The sequence below is a fragment of the Vidua chalybeata genome, chromosome 7 (assembly GCF_026979565.1).
Source record: "Vidua chalybeata isolate OUT-0048 chromosome 7, bVidCha1 merged haplotype, whole genome shotgun sequence".
Classification (NCBI taxonomy): Eukaryota; Metazoa; Chordata; class Aves; order Passeriformes; family Viduidae; genus Vidua; species Vidua chalybeata.
In genome coordinates, this window is record NC_071536.1 from 37,722,213 (window position 1) to 37,740,562 (window position 18,350).

The following is an 18,350-nucleotide window of genomic DNA, read 5'->3' on the forward strand; positions in this document are numbered from 1 at the left end:
CAACACATACTAAACCTTGTAATGAGAAACAACTGAAAGGAGTGGCAGTTAAAGATGATTAATATTAAAAGCTTACAACAGTCTTCCTGTCCCTTGCAAAACACTTATTCCTCTAGTAATTTCAACAATTTACAAGTCCTAACAAAACCCCAAGCTGCCTACCAGGAAAATTGACAAACAGCAAGGAACAGGAACCTCATTTCCAAAGCCTGTAACTGAAACAGTGGAAGAGGAAATAATAAGCAGCAAAGCCAGGTCAGGAAATCAGCTGCATTGACTCCTGCTTTGCATTCAGCCACTAAAACCTCTCACTAGCTACCTCACAGAGTTTTCTTTCAATTAAATAAATTTCCAAGCTGACTTAAGCAAACAGAAGTAACAAAAGCCACCTGATTCCAAGGCAGCAAACAGCTCTTATTCCTAAGTGACATCAAAGCAAGAAAGGTAAATCCTTCAGCCTCTCCAAATCATACCTGTCAACAAGCATTATGCAACCTATTATCAACTAAAGTTTTACAAAATATACAGATAAAACCAATGCTTTTTAAGGGTGTAAAAGAGCACATAATAGCAGTAACAAAAAGTTTAACAGTCTAAACATAAATCTGTTGTGACTGTATAGCACTGAACAATCAGAATAAAGCTATAATCTATTAAATAATAAAACCAGACATCTCTGTAGGTACTCACGTCGCTCTGGAGGTCGTAGGCCTGCCGTGCGTGGATCACGTCGTTCTGGTCAGGAAGGCAGGTCCACTGGTGCAGGTACTGCCTGTAGTCAATGTCACTGACCAGGGTCTGGCACTCCTTGGCTGCCTGCACCGACAGGGCATCCACGGGGATGTGGATCTGGGTCTTGGAATCGTTGTAGGCCTTCTTGTAGAGGCGGTCGTTCTGCAGGGCCATGGCGCGCGCGGCCCACGCCAGCTTGGGGTCCTCCTTGGCACTGGGGCACCCGATGTAGTGGCCTTTCTGCTTCTCGTGGGTTTCTTTGTACTTGTACTGGAAATGCAGAGAGAACAGAAGGTGTGTTGCTCACCTGGACACAGCCACCAGACTCAGGCTGCCAGCCTGAGCTTCCCTCAGCTCTGCTGAGACACAAGCACCACACGAAGGGAAGGCTGTACCTCACTGGCAATGTCTCTGGAGGCCTTGGCTTGTTTGATGGGAATGGCATCAGCTCTTATGTCGTAGCTTTTCGCCTTGGCCTCATCCCAGGCTTTCTGGTAATGTTTCTGTAAGGAAAATTAATCACCTTCGTTAAACACAGTGCAATGCCTTCTCTAAAAACCTGCGTGCCTGGAACGACCAGCTTGGGAGCCCCGTTTGCTTCCTGAAACTGGCAGAGTTACTATAATGATCCTGGCAAGTGTCTCAACAGAAAACTCATGATTTAAAGTAGGTGGAAAATTAAAACACAAAGAGGCAGCAGAAATATTTGTGAAGACGGAGCACTAGGTCTGCAGACTCCAACAACTCCTCCATGGAATGCATTTGGCAGGTTTTGCCAAAGGGAGAAGGAGTTGTGTGGAACTGTGCACTGAGCTTGGGAGTTTGTTCATGAACACACAACCTGTTGATAAGCTGAGAGGTGATAAAAAGCCTCTGGATGTAATTTCCTGTTTACAAGCACATTAGAAGGTGAGATCGTGCACCACCATTCACAGCAAAAACTGGAAGAGCAATTGGCAGCTTTCATTTTCTAACATTTCACAAATATTTCATGTTATTCTCTTACATTGCTGATGTTGAGAGCATTGACTTTGGACTGCAGCATGACAGGAGTGTCTGAAGGGAGGGAAATCTGGGTCTTGTCTTTATCCCAGGCCTCACGATACAGACGCTGTGGAGAAAGGAAGAACAGCAGCAATTCAGTACGGTGAGAACAAAACACCAAGAGGAATTCTTCAGTAATTCCAATTTGGAAAACTTCCCAACTTGTTGCCCTGATTTTTAAAAGTGTTAAGTTTTTTTTTTTTTTATGGTTCTTTTGAAAGTTTTAAAGTTCTCATAAAACGTCTTCAGTCTTCTGGTAATGTTTACAGATTTCTACTGGAGTTCTCATGCACTGTTCATGTCAATAATGATTGTTTTGCATTCTTCTTTGTGAGAGGAGAGGATTGATGGACTGTTGGTTTGACCAGTGTGGTTGGAGAGGTGGCAATTTCACCCTCCAATCCGCTGTCACTTTTGGAATTCTGTATATTGCGAGGTCAGAAATAAAACTGGCTCTTTTTCTCTCTTGAACTCACCAACCTTCCGTGTGCTCATTTTGTGTCCAATAGCGACACCAACTCATCGTTCCCACCATAGAAATTCTACTCTCCACCAGAAAGAAGTGAAATGTGGAAGGGGAGCTTACATCACTGAGCTGCATGGCGTTGGTCTTGGCCAGGACAACGTCTGGGGAGTCAGCGATGCTGGTGAACTTCAGCTGCTCCGGCCGCGTGCGGTACAGGCGGTCGTTGAGGAGCTCCTGGGCCTTCTTGGCTTTGACCACGTCCACAGACCCTTCTGTCAGCCAGCCAATGCCTCGCAGCCACTCCAGGTCGGACTTGTACACGTTCTACAAACAAACCAAGGGTTATTGGCATTGCAGAGATAACTCTTAGCCCAGAGAGCTGGTGGACTCTCAGTTCCTGGAGATGTTCAAGACCAGTCTGGATGAGGCTCTGAACAACCAGGTCTACTGGAAGGTGTCCCTTGCCCATGGCAGAGGGTTGGAATAAGATGATCTTTTCCAATCCAAACCATTTTGGGATTCTGCAGCTCTAACTCTAAGTGCAAGAAGTTTTCTCATAAGCCTTTCCCCAACTTATTCACACACTCTTTACACAACAAGCAGCCAGTGATGCTCTGCTGTATCAGGTCTTTTCTAGACACAGCACCCCTGATTTGCACAGAAACACTGATACTTTTAATACACTACATCCAGACCAGGGGCATAAGCTGCAAGTAGTCTGAAGGCAAACATTCCAACACCAAGAAAACATGGATTCCTTATGAACTGCCCCAAATATTTATGGCACTCAGGCTGAAATCCTTCAGAAAGGATAAAATAAATATACCAGAACTGACTGCAGGCCCAAGAAGGTGCATTTGAAAGTATATTTGCCAGTCACTAACAAACAGAGCCTCACACAGCTGCCCTGAAGTTCTCCTACAGCGATTGTCACTCACGTCGCTCTGGAGGTCGTAGGCCTGCCGTGCGTGGATCACGTCGTTCTGGTCAGGAAGGCAGGTCCACTGGTGCAGGTACTGCCTGTAGTCAATGTCACTGACCAGGGTCTGGCACTCCTTGGCTGCCTGCACCGACAGGGCATCCACGGGGATGTGGATCTGGGTCTTGGAATCGTTGTAGGCCTTCTTGTAGAGGCGGTCGTTCTGCAGGGCCATGGCGCGCGCGGCCAACGCCAGCTTGGGGTCCTCCTTGGCACTGGGGCACCCGATGTAGTGGCCTTTCTCCTTCTCGTGGGTTTCTTTGTACTTGTACTGTAAATACAAAAAGAAGTGAATCTGGGATGCAGATTTCCTATTGCTACTGATCACAAAAATATATATTCTTGTTTTTAAAGTAACTGAAAATAACTGTAAAGGAAGAACATACGTCACTCGCAATGTCTCTTGATGCTTTTGCGGTTTTGATTGGAATTGCATCAGCTCTCATGTCATAACCCTTCTTTTTGGCCTCTTCCCAGGCTTGGACATAAAGTTTCTACACAAGAGAAGACAGAAAATGGCTTATCAATATTCTGAAAAATGGGATTTCTACATTTCATAATTGTCTCTCAAATTTTTCATGAATGCGTGTTTCAGAACGTCTTTATGATTAAAGAAATGCTGACTTAACTCTGAATTTCCACTAGTTCAGTAAATGTTTAAATGTCCTTACATTGCTAACGTTGGCTGCGTTGGCCTTTGCTAACAGAATGTCTGGTGTGTCAGGCATGACATGGATGGACTTCTTGTCTGCATCCCAGGCTTCCGTGTACAAGCGCTGCGAGAGAGGAAAACAGCCCTTTACAAACAGTCCTTTATACAATTATTTTACAATTACAATTATTTTACAAACTTGGGGTAGTTCCAGTAAGCTCTAATACCCTGACACAGCAAAGTTTCTCTCTGAACAGCTCAAGCAGGAAACCTTTGTTCCTTCTCATTATTTCTCAGGCTAAGCTGGTGCAGCAATTGATAGATTTTGGATTGTGGAGAAACAGCCAGAGGAGGAAAAGTGTATTAATTATTCTGTATAAGTTGTTTGATTAGGTTTGTTATAAAGGAGGAGGTACTTAGTGACTTTGACCCTCCAGATCTGGGATATGTTGCAGATGTTTCACATCCAGAGAACTTCAGGCATTTCCTCATCACTTGTTCATCACGCAGTATTACTCTTGGAAAAATCTGTGATTTAAGGGACTTTTGTCTGTAGATTTTTGCCAGCTGCTCACTTCAGACTGAGCCCTGAGAGAACAGCTTTCCTGTACAATGGCTGAATTTGAACATTGACTTTCTCTTAAATCCACAAGTTTTTGGGTTTACTTTGCATTTTGAATTTTTCACCTCATGCACAAGTTCTATTAACTGGCAATACCACCCTCACCTTGTTCATGATCTCAGCATTTTGCTTGGCTAAGACCATGGCCAAGGAATCTGTCACGCTGGTAAATTTGATTTTGTCTGCAGGCTGCCGATACTTCCTGTCACTGAGGATTTCTCCAGCTTTCTTGGCTTTCTCAACTTCCAAGGACCCAATAGGAACCCATCCAATGCCTCTCAGCCATTCCAGGTCTGATTTGTAAACAGCCTGAAAAAATTTGAAAATTTGTTATATATGGGCAAGTGTGATCAAATATTAAAATTAATATAAACAACCACATACAGCATGAACAACTGGGTATGTTTCTGAGGATATGGTTCTGAAAACAACAGTTGTTTTTGAAGATTAAGTAAAATAATTTTTAAATCAGAGAAATAACAGAGGTACTGGAGCACAATGCTAGTATCGGAGTAACACACAAATTATACCTCAGGTTAAGGACTGAAAAAATAGAATTAAACATATATTTGATGAAAGAATTGAAAGAATTAGAACATTTCAACAAGTCTGATGCAAGCGAGTAGAGGATTATTATCCATATTTTAAAAATTAGATTGTGAAAGACTAAATTCTGTATTACAGAACTACTGTATTACAGAATTACTGCACTGGAGAATTACTGCACTACAGAAATACTGTGTTACAAATTTAAGGATTTGCTCACATCACTCTGGAGGTCGTAGGCTTGCTTGGCGTGGATCACGTCGTTCTGGTCGGGCAGGCAGATCCACTGGTGCAGGTAGTGCCGGTAGTCGGCGTCGCTCACCAGCTGCTGGCACTTCTTGGCCAACACAATTCCCAGCATGTCCACGGGGCTGCTGAACCTTGTCTTGGACTTCTCAAAGTCCTTCTTGTACTCCCTGTCACTCTGGATCTTGGCCACATGCATTGACCACATCATCTTGGGGTCGTCCTCGATGTTCCTGGCCCCGATGTGGTGGCCCAGCTGCTTGCGATACCCTTCCTTGTACTTGTACTGCAGGAAAAAAATCCATATGTATATTTATATATTTTATCCTTTTTTAACACAAAGCATTTAAATAGATTTCTTAGTAGAAAAACAAGGAGCATAAAAATCTGTTACCCTCTGTCTCTTAGTGATATTGCCTAATCCTTGAAATAAAACCTGTCCCAGTCATTGCAGAGTTTCTTCCCTGGTTTTGTATTCCAATGTTTTGGATTTCAATGTGACACTGAATCAGAATCATTTCTTTCCTCCAGAAAAAACATGCATTTAAACTTTAAGAATTCATTTACTTACATATTTCTTTTGGGGACAAATTTTAAAGTACTTCCATTTTTGAATCAGAAATTAACTTGACAAACTCTAGCATAGACTCCTACATCTTTTTGTTCATCCTACTTGAACATCCACGGATAGCAATGGGGGCATAAAAATAATCTTCATGTTATTATATTTATTCATTACTGTGATACATAACTCATACAAAAAATACTGGCTATCCATTTTTTTTTGTGTACTTAAGGCATGTGGTAGAATCACTATGAAAACAGATTTCTATATTATCTATTTTGTGAAATGTGACGTTAGGAAACAAGTGAACAAAGATTCTGATTCTTTTCCATTACCAAATCCACAGAGAAATGAGAACAAAGCCTGCTCACCTCACTGGCAATCTCCCTGGAGGCTTTGGCAGACTGAATGGGAATGGCATCAAAACGCAAATCATAGCCCTTCTTCTTCGACTCCTCCAAGGCCAGTTTGTACATTTTCTGTGAGAAAGGGTCACATCTCAGTTACAAAAAACAAAATTCAAAATTGCATCTCAGTTCAGTACAACTGTGCAGTAAAACAAATGAAGTCCAATGAACAATATTGTTCCTCTTCAGACAATTTAAATACTGTTCTCTAGAAAAGAAAAAAAAAAACCCACCAGATTTCAAAGACCTTGTAATTTTATCGTAGATGTTTGGAAAATGGAAATAATTTAGGGAATGCAAAGACTGGAACATTTAAAAAACTAAATAACCTATTTCCACAACTTCCTGTAGAAATTATTTCTAGTTTTTGTGGGATAATATATTTTTAATGAAAAAATATTTTTGTGGAAGAACAACTCTGATTTCAGCATGGGAACAGACCATTTGTGAAAATAAACAACCTGACAATATTTTACCATTAATAAAAAATCAAAGGTGACAAAAGTATACTTATCAGAAACCCTTTAACTATCTCAGCTGTCCAGTTGCACTCACCTCACTGTAGTTCACTCTGTTTTGTTTGGCCAGCAGGATTTCTGGGGTGTCAGGCATGACATGAATCGTGGTCTTGTCTTTGTTCCACGCTTCAGTGTACAAACGCTAAAAAAGAAAACATTAAGAGATTGATACGGCATTCCAAACCAGGTTAATATCTCATTAATCATGGAAAACACATTAATTAAAATGATAGGAAACTGGTCGAGTGGAAATTGTCCCTTCCCATGGCAGGGGGCTGGACAAAATGATCTTTAATGTCCATTCTAACCAAAACCATTTTATGACACTATAAAATATAGTATGGATATTCAGTTATGTGTTAATCTGGTAAAAGTAACATCAACAAAAGGAGACTTTATCTGAGGGAGTTTAAAAACATTAAGGAAACTGCCACATTGCTTCAGAATAATGAATAAACCAAAGCATTATTAGTGCCCAATGCACACACATGCCAAGGAAAAGATTTAAATGCAGAATATTACACAAATTTCAGTCTTCCAATACCTGACCATAAAGTTATGAGTGAAATAAAAAGAGCACACCGATTGAAAATGCATAATGCCTGAACTGCAGCATTGCCTGTGCTCAGTTCATCCCCAGTCCTGCCTCCAGGGCTGAGGCAGACACCCCTGATGTGTCACCCCAAGGGATCAGAACTCACCTTGTTCATGGTGTCTGCGTTCTGCTTGGCCAGCACCATCTCCAGGGAATCCGTGACACTGGTGAACTTGATGGTGTCCGGACGCTGGCGGTAAATTTTGTCACTCAGGATCTCCCCTGCCTTCTTGGCTTTCTCAACTTCCAAGGAACCAATTGGGACCCAGCCAATGCCCCGCAGCCATTCCAGGTCAGATTTGTAGCAGTTCTGTTACAAGAAAAAAAAATTACACAGGTTATTTTAATAAAATAATAATAATACTGTATGTTACGGAGTGCATCTTTCCAAAGGAAAGTAACCTTCCTATCAGCTCTTCATTCAAACAAATTCAAAGCTGTAAAGAAAATTATGGAAAAAATGACAGCATTTCACCTACATTAAGGGTGAAGCCATTATCCAACTGTCACAGAATGGTAAATGATAAATGGTCCAAATCCTGGAATTACAGATTTTCATTGAAATATCAGTTAGTTAATATAACCTCTATATTAGCATCAGTTAACAGTGAAACTTAAAAATAGATCTCAAGAAGTTGGTTCTACCACATCAGAACAAGATGGCCTGAACCAACTATGTAAAATAAACTCATTCCTCAGCAAAAATCAAATGCCAGAGGACTCACATCACTCTGGAGGTCGTAGGCTTGCTTGGCGTGGATCACGTCGTTCTGGTCGGGCAGGCAGATCCACTGGTGCAGGTAGTGCCGGTAGTCGGCGTCGCTCACCAGCTGCTGGCACTTCTTGGCCAACACAATTCCCAGCATGTCCACGGGGCTGCTGAACCTTGTCTTGGATTTCTCAAAGTCCTTCTTGTACTCCCTGTCACTCTGGATCTTGGCCACATGCATTGACCACATCATCTTGGGGTCGTCCTCGATGTTCCTGGCCCCGATGTGGTGGCCCAGCTGCTTGCGATACCCTTCCTTGTACTTGTACTGAAACAGAAGGGATTTAAATTACTTGGTAAAATTTAAATGACTTGGTAATTTAAATTGGTAATTTAACTTGGTAATTGACAAATTAATGAGTAATTCTAACAGATTAACGTACTCATTGTTTTGTAAAGATAAATATATGATGTCTTTCTGCTCTGGGATTAATTTTCACATAAGAAGCTTTTTTTAACAGATATAGTTACCTAGGAGTTTTTATATAACACGCTTTCAATCACTAAACGTTTAATGTCACATTCCAACAGGTCTGGTACTTCACATTCTTTTACTATTAAGATTAAATTTTAAATTTTAACTTACTTTACAAACTTTTTATAAAACTCCTTGATTAAGACCATATGATTTACTGTGAATATAAAGAGTTGAAATACTCAACTTGAGAGTAAACAAAGAGCATAAAAATCTGTTATCCTCCATCTCTCAGTGATGTTGCCTTACCAGAAGCACAAGCTATCATAGTCATTGTATAGTTTATCCCTGTTTTTATGTTCAGACATCTTGAATTTCATTATGACACTTGAACAGAAATATTGCTTGAATCAGTAATTAACCTGACAAACTCTATAATTGGTTCATACACCTTTTTGATCAAGCTGCTTGAATATCCATGGACATCAACAGAAGTATTGCAGGGGGCATATTAATAATCTTCACATTATTATATTTATTTATTACACTGATATATTCCTCACGATAAAAATACTGGCTCCCCTTTCTTCCATGCACTAAAGGCAATGTAGTGGAATCATTACAAAGGATCACTATGAAAATATATTTCAATATTATCTATTTGATGAAGTATGAGAGTAGCAAACATTATGATTCTTTTCCATTACCAAATCCATAGATTTGCTGCTCACCTCACTGGCAATCTCCCTGGAGGCTTTGGCAGACTGGATGGGAATGGCATCAAAACGCAGATCATAGCCCTTCTTCTTTGACTCCTCCAAGGCCAGTTTGTACATTTTCTGTGAGAAAAAAAAAATCACAATTGAGTTTCAAAAACAAAATAGCATTTCAGTTCAGCACATCTGAGTAATAAAACTATTCAAGCCCCTAAACAATAGTGTTGACTTTCAGTCAACCTAAACATCTTCAGCCCAACTCTATATTCACTAGAAAATAAAAAATTGTGGATTTCAAAGAACTTGTATTTTTATTGTAGATGCGTGGAAAATGGGAATAACTGAGGAAAAGCAAAGCAAAACTAGTTATTTCCATACCTTGCTGTAGAAATTATTCTTAATTTTTGGGGGATAATATATTTCAGTAGCCCAATTAGATATCCAGGAGTTCAATTTCTCTAACAACTCTGATTTCAGCATGGGAACAGACCATTTGTGAAAATAAACAACTTGACAATATTTTAAAATTAATAAAATTCTAAGGTGACAAAAGTGTACTTGTCAGAAGTACAAGTTAATTGTCTCAGATTTCAGTTGCACTCACCTCACTGTAGTTCACTCTGTTTTGTTTGGCCAGCAGGATTTCTGGGGTGTCAGGCATGACATGAATCGTGGTCTTGTCTTTGTTCCACGCTTCAGTGTACAAACGCTAAAAAAGAAAACATTAAGAGACTGATACAGCATTCAAAACCAGGTTAATCTCAATAATCAGGGAAAACATAGACCATACCAAATTAAAATATAGGAAATGTAACAGGGATAATCAGTTAGGTAATTAGGAAAAGACAGTATTGACAAAAGGAGGATTGACTTGTGGAAATGTAACATTTTAAAAACACCACATTGATTAAGGAGAAAGAATAAATAAATGAGCATTGCTTGTGCTCAGTTCATTCCCAGTCCTGCCTCCAGGGCTGAGGCAGACACCCCTGATGTGTCACCCCGAGGGATCAGGACTCACCTTGTTCATGGTGTCTGCGTTCTGCTTGGCCAGCACCATCTCCAGGGAATCCGTGACACTGGTGAACTTGATGGTGTCCGGACGCTGGCGGTAAATTTTATCACTCAGGATCTCCCCTGCCTTCTTGGCTTTCTCAACTTCCAAGGAACCAATTGGGACCCAGCCAATGCCCCGCAGCCATTCCAGGTCAGATTTGTAGCAGTTCTGTTAAAAAACAGAAAAAAAAAAAAATCACCCACACTTGTTATTCTATCAATAATAACCATAATGCAACTTACATGGTGAATAGTTCACCAATAAGTAACCTCACTGTCAACAATTAATTTAAATAAATTCAAAGTACAAGAGAAAATACAGAAAAAACAACTGCATTTCCACTATATTAAGGGTGAAGCCATTATCCAACTTTCACAGAATGGTAAATGATAGATAGCAATTCTGGAGTTAGAGGATTTCATTGAAGCATCAATTAGTAAACACATCCTGTTGGAGAGCTTAGTTTCAAACAGCCACAAAATTTAAAAAATAAATCTCAAAATGCTGGTTCTACCACATCAAAACAAGATGGCCTGATCCAACTATGTAAAATAAACTCATTCCTCAGCAAAAATCAAATGCCAGAGGACTCACATCACTCTGCAGCTCGTAGGCTTGCTTGGCGTGGATCACGTCGTTCTGGTCGGGCAGGCAGATCCACTGGTGCAGGTAGTGCCGGTAGTCAACGTCACTGACCAGCCCTTGGCACTTCTTGGCCAACACAATTCCCAGCATGTCCACGGGGCTGCTGAACCTTGTCTTGGACTTCTCAAAGTCCTTCTTGTACTCCCTGTCACTCTGGATCTTGGCCACGTGCATCGACCACATCATCTTGGGGTCGTCCTCGATGTTCCTGGCCCCGATGTGGTGGCCCAGCTGCTTGCGATACCCTTCCTTGTACTTGTACTGAAACACAAACCAGGATATTACATTTCTGCATCATCTGTAAATATCAGTTACTCATATTAAATATTTCTAGCAATAACCTTTCCAAACTTATCTATAACCTACCATTAAAAAAAAAAACCCAAACAGTCAAATCAATTCTCATGCTAATAATATTCCAGGACTAAAGTTTTTTGCTATTTGAGTTAGAACCCTAAACAGAAATTTTTTATCATTTTCCTATTTGAAGAAATGTGCTTTACTAATATTAGTGAGAGATAATCCTGGTCTTAATAAATGCATTTAATCCTTATTACATATAATGATACACATACTGTAAATACTTATTTACACATATAGGGCTATGAGCTATACAATTATCATGATAGCAGCATTATATTGTCCTTATAATTATCAAATTTATTTTTTTTAACATATATGATAATTTTCTTGCAAAAATCTACTACTTAAGGTCACAGTTTAACTGCAGTGCCTTCTGCAGGATCCAGCTGATAATTTTCAGGTTGCAGAGGAGAGATGTCAACATAGAAAGAAACAAAAAGTTAGATTCTTACATCACTGGCAATTTGCCTGGATGCTTTGGCTGCTTGGATGGGGATGGCATCAGCTCTCAAATCATAGCCTTTCTTCTTTGCATCTTCCATGGCCTGTCTGTATTGTTTCTAGATGAAGAATTAAACAGTGGGACTCATGTTAGTTCCATATGTTATACTGTATGCAAAACAAACTGCTTGGAAGTAGATCTAATAATTGTGTTTAGATTTGTTATACCCAGTCTTATCTACCTTAAAACTCAAAACCTCAGATCAGTAGCTGATACAAATTCATGTCAAAGGAAGACCTTTACTAAATACATTTGTTAATTAATTCTTATTTTACTTCTTTAAATAATGTAACATTGACTACAATTTAGAGCTAAACTTTTCTTCTATACACATGGAGTAAAACTTACTTTTTAAAACCACTGATATGGCTTACTGATGTGAACTTGTTTGCCTAAAATAATGTTGAACACTAGTATCACACCTTTTCAGAATTATGCTGGTAATTACCGTTCTGGTACTAATTTTTTGCCTTCCCAACATTATGCACACTGGCAGGAATGACTCCCCAAAAACTCAGTGGAAACACACAACTCATGTGGAATTTACGGAATTTCTTCTCATCAGTGCTCACTGTTCTATGTATGCATTACTACAAATATACATTTTTTTAAAGTCACAATTTCTTGGATAAATATGGGAGTTACTTAAGGAAACTGATAGTGCCATCTCTAGAAGGTTTCCAAGAACAGTCCTGATCCAGCCATGACACAGAGCAGTAGCATTTGGAGAGCTCCCACACTCACCAGACTGTAGTTCTTCTTGTTCTCTCTTGCCAGTGTGATTTCAGGCGTGTCAGGCATGATGTGGATTTGTGTCTTGTCTTTATCCCAGGCTTCAGTGTACAAACGCTGCAGGAGAAACACAGCAGAGTATTTGGAGACATTCACAATTGATAACTGTGGCAAAATAACTTAGTAATTCTCTAGGAAGATATTACTAAATCAGCTCTTGATGAAAACAAGTTTCCCACTGACTACCAAAAATGGAACTTACATTTTTACAGCCTTACAGTGCTGAAATCTCACAGCACAGGCACAAGTCTGGGGTCCCAGTCCTGTCTCAGGGGTTTAGGCAGAGATTGATGATGAGTTACCTGATGAAATCCAGACTCACCTTGTTCATGGTGTCTGCATTCTGCTTGGCCAGCACCATCGGGAGAGAATCTGGGATGCTGGTGAACTTGATGGTGTCTGGATGCTGGCGGTAAATTTTGTCACTCAGGATCTCCCCTGCCTTCTTGGCCTTCTCAACTTCCAAGGAACCAATTGGGACCCAGCCAATGCCCCGCAGCCACTCAAGGTCAGACTTGTAGCAGTTCTGTTACAAAATATAAAGGCAGCAGTTAAAAATTTCCCCGTTATATGTTAATCAGCATTTAGATATATTCCAATTCCCAATTATGAAGGATGATATGGAGCCAATTCTGCTGTTTGGATGTAAATAAACCTTCATAATGCCGTTACATTCAGATTCTTTCACTGCTCAAAATATAATGGCCTTGCTTTGAACAGGGAAAAAAACACAACGAGAAAAAATACTATATGAGAACAAATTCTCTAGTTTATATTCCAAGGAAATTACAAATATTTCGGTAATCCAGGACTTATCAGCAAGTACTCACATCACTCTGGAGGTCATAGGCTTGCTTAGCATGGATCACATCATTCTGGTCTGGCAGACAAGTCCATTCATGGAGGTAGTGCCGGTAATCGGCATCACTGACCAGCTCCTGGCATTTCTTGGCCAACACCACTCCCAGCATGTCCACAGGGCTGCTGAACCTTGTCTTGGACTTCTCAAAGTCCTTCTTGTACTCCCTGTCACTCTGGATCTTGGCCACGTGCATCGACCACATCATCTTGGGGTCATCCTCAATGTTCCTGGCCCCGATGTGGTGGCCCAGCTGTTTGCGATACCCTTCCTTGTACTTGTACTATGGACAAAAAAATGATCAATGAGTGTTAGTTTAGGGTTTTTAGATGACCCCAGCAACCCCTGTGACACCACCTCCAGAAAATATAGCAGCTGAAACCACAGAGATTTTAAAGAAAGAAAGGATTCAGCCCCAGAGTGTGCCACGAGGGCTGCTGTGCACTCACATCACTGGCGATGTCCCGGGAGGCTTTGGCAGACTTGATGGGAATGGCATCTGCCCGCATGTCGTAGCCCTTCTTCTTCTCCTCCTCCATCGCCTGCTTGTACAGTTTCTGCAACAGACACCACCAGGCCCTCAGACAACGCTGCTGCCCGCACACGGCAGCGCCCAGGGACACACCCTGCACCCTCAACAGCCACCCACCTCACTGAAGTTCACTTTGTTCTGCTGGGCCAGCAGGATCCCAGGGGTGTCCGGCATGATGTGAATGCTGGTTTTGTCCTTCTCCCAGGCTGAGATGTACGAGCGCTGGAAACGAGGAGCACAGAGGGAGGTAAGAGCACACAGGTTTAGGGAAACAAACTCAATGAGCAAATTGGGGCCACAAACCAAAGCAAGAGGCCTCTACTTTGCACTGACCCAGGAACACCTTTACTTTCTCCAAACCTTTCTAATGCTTCACTCTTTTCTTTTCCACAATGTAACCCATTACTGCTCCAACCATGCAAATGAGAATTTCAACTCAAACAAGGAATACAAATCCTTGAGGCAAGAGGGATTTTCGCCCCTTGCACAACCTGAGCCTTGGAAGGACATAGAACAACATCCTGGGAAAGGAAGATGCTCATTTCCTTCAGGGTGCAAACACAAGGAATTCTCACTTGGTTCATGATTTCAGAGTTGTGCTTTGCCAGCACCATGGGCATCGAGTCAGGAAGGCTCGTGAATTTGATGGTGTCTGGGTGCTGCCGGTACTTCTTGTCACTCAGGATCTCGCTCGCCCTCTTGTTCTTCTCAACGTCCAATGACCCAATTGGGGACCAGCCAATGCCCCTCAGCCACTGCAGGTCAGACTTGTACACGTTCTGCAAGGACAGGAAAGGACACAAACAGCTCAGCAACCTCATCTCCTACTACTGGAAACTCCACTTAATGGAACATGTTCCACTGGGTCAACCCTCCAGCTTGGGCCACAAAAGTGACTCTGGATAAGTTCAGCTCCCAGAAACCTGTCTGAGGCTATCAAGCAATTCACAAATCTTCTCCTTCTATCTTCTTGGTATTGCAGGCAAAGACCTACCCCATTTGCCAATCTGCATCTGGCAGAGACATAGGAAGAGCCTTTTATTCCATCTCCTAAGGCTCTTCATACCATTCTCAGCTGCACAATTTCTTGCTTTTGCCTTTGACAACTCTTGGTTCTCCAGAAGACAAGTATTTGAATTCCCTTGACCTTCCTTTGCCGCACAGACCTCCTCAAAAAGGAGGATACACAACCCAAGGCTGTCACACAGCCTGTAAAGAACAACTCACATCACTCTGCAGGTCGTACACTGTCTTGGCATGGACAACATCGTTCTGGTCGGGCAGGCACGTCCAGCGGTGCAGAGGGTGACGGTAATCGGCATCACTGACCAGCTCCTGGCATTTCTTGGCCAACACCACTCCCAGCATGTCCACAGGGCTGCTGAAGTTCGTCTTGGACTTCTCAAAGGCTTTCTTGTACTCCCTGTCACTCTGAATCTTGGCCACGTGCATTGACCACATCATCTTGGGGTCATCCTCGATGTTCCTGGCCCCGATGTGGTGGCCCAGCTGTTTGCGATACCCTTCCTTGTACTTGTACTAAGGACAAAAAAATGTTCAATGAGTGTTAGTTTAGGGTTTTTTATATCACCAAAAACCCTGTGGCACCACCTCCAGGAAATACACAGCTGAAACCACAGAGATTTTAAAGTGAGAAAAGACGCTGCCCCAGTGTGTGCCACGAGGGCTGCTGTGCACTCACATCACTGGCGATGTCCCGGGAGGCTTTGGCAGACTTGATGGGAATGGCATCTGCCCGCATGTCGTAGCCCTTCTTCTTCTCCTCCTCCATCGCCTGCTTGTACAGTTTCTGCAACAGACACCACCAGGCCCTCAGACAACGCTGCTGCCCGCACACGGCAGCGCCCAGGGACACACCCTGCACCCTCAACAACCACCCACCTCGCTGAAGTTCACTTTGTTCTGCTGGGCCAGCAGGATCCCAGGGGTGTCCGGCATGATGTGAATGCTGGTTTTGTCCTTCTCCCAGGCTGAGATGTACGAGCGCTGGAAACGAGGACAACAGGAAACAAGAGCACACAGGTTCAGGGAAACAAACCCAGTGAGAAGATTGGCTCCATGAACTAAAGCAAGAGGCCTCTACTTTGCATTGACCCAGGAACCCCTTTACTTTCCCCAAACCTTTCTAATGCTTCACCCTTTTCCACAATGTAACCCATTACTGCTCCAACCATGCAAATCAAAATTTCATGCCAAACAAGGAATACAAATCCTTGAGGCAAGAGGGATTTTCGCCCCTTGCACAACCGTAGCCATGGAAGGACATAGAACAACATCCTGGGAAAGGAAGATGCTCATTTCCTTCAGGGTGCAAACACAAGGAATTCTCACTTGGTTCATGATTTCAGAGTTGTGCTTTGCCAGCACCATGGGCATTGAGTCAGGAAGGCTCGTGAATTTGATGGTGTCTGGGTGCTGCCGATACTTCTTGTCACTCAGGATCTCGCTCGCCCTCTTGTTCTTCTCAACGTCCAATGATCCAATTGGGGACCAGCCAATGCCCCTCAGCCACTGCAGGTCAGACTTGTACACGTTCTGCAAGGACAGGAAAGGACACAAAGCAACTTAGCAAATTCCTCACTCCAAGCAACCTCATCTCCTTCCTCGGGACACTCTACCAAATGAAACACCTTTCCCTGGGTCAACCCACCGGATGCCAGGAATGAGACTCCCATGAAGATCCATTCCCCACACCTGGCTCCCCTCTCCTGCAACAGCACAAGTACCTGCCAAGTAATCCACCACCCTACCTCTCTATTTTCTTAGTATTCCCAGCAAAGACCTGCTGCATTTGGCATTCTGCAGCTGGCAGAGGCATGGGAGGTGCCTTACATCACCCAAGGCCCTCTGTGCCATGTACCATTGAACCCAGGGCTTGCCACTGCTACAATTGGTCCTCCAAAGGGAAATATTTTACTCTGTTGCCCTTCCCCTGCCTTACTGTACTGAAGGACTCAGTCACAAGTCTCCCCATAAAATCTTCATGGCAAGAAAGGATTTTTCTGTGACCATGAAGCATGAGCCCACACAAACATCATCGCTGAGCGACCATGACAAGAAGTGCCACAACACTACCTCAGTCCCTCCAAATCAGCCAAGAATTATTAACCCCACAAGGACCTCTTCCAGCAGAGAAACAGAACACAAGAGAGACATGAGGCTGCAACAGAGCCAGTGAAGAACAACTCACATCACTCTGCAGGTCGTACACTGTCTTGGCATGGACAACATCGTTCTGGTCGGGCAGGCACGTCCAGCGGTGCAGAGGGTGCCGGTAATCGGCATCACTGACCAGCTCCTGGCATTTCTTGGCCAACACCACTCCCAGCATGTCCACAGGGCTGCTGAAGTTCGTCTTGGACTTCTCAAAGGCTTTCTTGTACTCCCTGTCACTCTGGATCTTGGCCACGTGCATCGACCACATCATCTTGGGGTCATCCTCAATGTTCCTGGCCCCGATGTGGTGGCCCAGCTGTTTGCGATACCCTTCCTTGTACTTGTACTATGGACAAAAAAATGATCAATGAGTGTTAGTTTAGGGTTTTTTATATCACCAAAAACCCTGAGGCACCACCTCCAGGAAATACACAGTTGAAACCACAGAGATTTTAAAGTGAGAAAAGACGCTGCCCCAGTGTGTGCCACGAGGGCTGCTGTGCACTCACATCACTGGCGATGTCCCGGGAGGCTTTGGCAGACTTGATGGGAATGGCATCTGCCCGCATGTCGTAGCCCTTCTTCTTCTCCTCCTCCATCGCCTGCTTGTACAGTTTCTGCAACAGACACCACCAGGCCCTCAGACAACGCTGCTGCCCGCACACGGCAGCGCCCAGGGACACACCCTGCACCCTCAACAGCCACCCACCTCACTGAAGTTCACTTTGTTCTGCTGGGCCAGCAGGATCCCAGGGGTGTCCGGCATGATGTGAATGCTGGTTTTGTCCTTCTCCCAGGCTGAGATGTACGAGCGCTGGAAACGAGGAGCACAGAGGGAGGTAAGAGCACACAGGTTCAGGGAAACAAACTCAGTGAGCAAATTGGGGCCACAAACCAAAGCAAGAGGCCTCTACTTTGCACTGACCCAGGAACACCTTTACTTTCTCCAAAACCTTCTCATGCTTCACCCTTTTCCTTTCCACACTGTACCTCTTTACTGCTCCAAAAGAGCCTTTTATTTCAAACAAGGAACATAAATCCCTCAGGCAAGAGGGTGCAGTATCCCCGTTGAAGAACCCAGGTCATGGAAAGACATAGAACAACATCCTGGGAAGGGAAGATGCTCATCAAGATGCAAAGACAAGGAATTC

At 43.0% G+C, this 18,350-nt stretch overlaps 1 protein-coding gene across 1 annotated transcript in view; it reads right to left on the bottom strand.

Moving 5' to 3' along the window:
* Positions 1-18,350, bottom strand: part of NEB (nebulin) — a 102,578-nt gene that overhangs the window by 58,767 nt on the left and 25,461 nt on the right. Inside the window, exons 40-66 of the mRNA XM_053947585.1 lie at positions 17,909-18,013; positions 17,709-17,816; positions 17,234-17,545; positions 16,375-16,578; positions 15,925-16,029; positions 15,725-15,832; positions 15,250-15,561; positions 14,598-14,801; positions 14,140-14,244; positions 13,940-14,047; positions 13,462-13,773; positions 12,954-13,157; positions 12,584-12,688; positions 11,790-11,897; positions 10,924-11,235; positions 10,294-10,497; positions 9,877-9,981; positions 9,288-9,395; positions 8,098-8,409; positions 7,479-7,682; positions 6,815-6,919; positions 6,224-6,331; positions 5,262-5,573; positions 4,601-4,804; positions 3,893-3,997; positions 3,608-3,715; positions 691-1,002 (exon numbers count right to left, since the gene is read on the bottom strand). Of these exons, the coding sequence (XP_053803560.1) occupies positions 691-1,002; positions 3,608-3,715; positions 3,893-3,997; positions 4,601-4,804; positions 5,262-5,573; positions 6,224-6,331; positions 6,815-6,919; positions 7,479-7,682; positions 8,098-8,409; positions 9,288-9,395; positions 9,877-9,981; positions 10,294-10,497; positions 10,924-11,235; positions 11,790-11,897; positions 12,584-12,688; positions 12,954-13,157; positions 13,462-13,773; positions 13,940-14,047; positions 14,140-14,244; positions 14,598-14,801; positions 15,250-15,561; positions 15,725-15,832; positions 15,925-16,029; positions 16,375-16,578; positions 17,234-17,545; positions 17,709-17,816; positions 17,909-18,013 (4,899 nt within the window). The remainder of the gene's footprint in view (positions 1-690; positions 1,003-3,607; positions 3,716-3,892; positions 3,998-4,600; positions 4,805-5,261; positions 5,574-6,223; positions 6,332-6,814; positions 6,920-7,478; positions 7,683-8,097; positions 8,410-9,287; positions 9,396-9,876; positions 9,982-10,293; positions 10,498-10,923; positions 11,236-11,789; positions 11,898-12,583; positions 12,689-12,953; positions 13,158-13,461; positions 13,774-13,939; positions 14,048-14,139; positions 14,245-14,597; positions 14,802-15,249; positions 15,562-15,724; positions 15,833-15,924; positions 16,030-16,374; positions 16,579-17,233; positions 17,546-17,708; positions 17,817-17,908; positions 18,014-18,350) is intronic.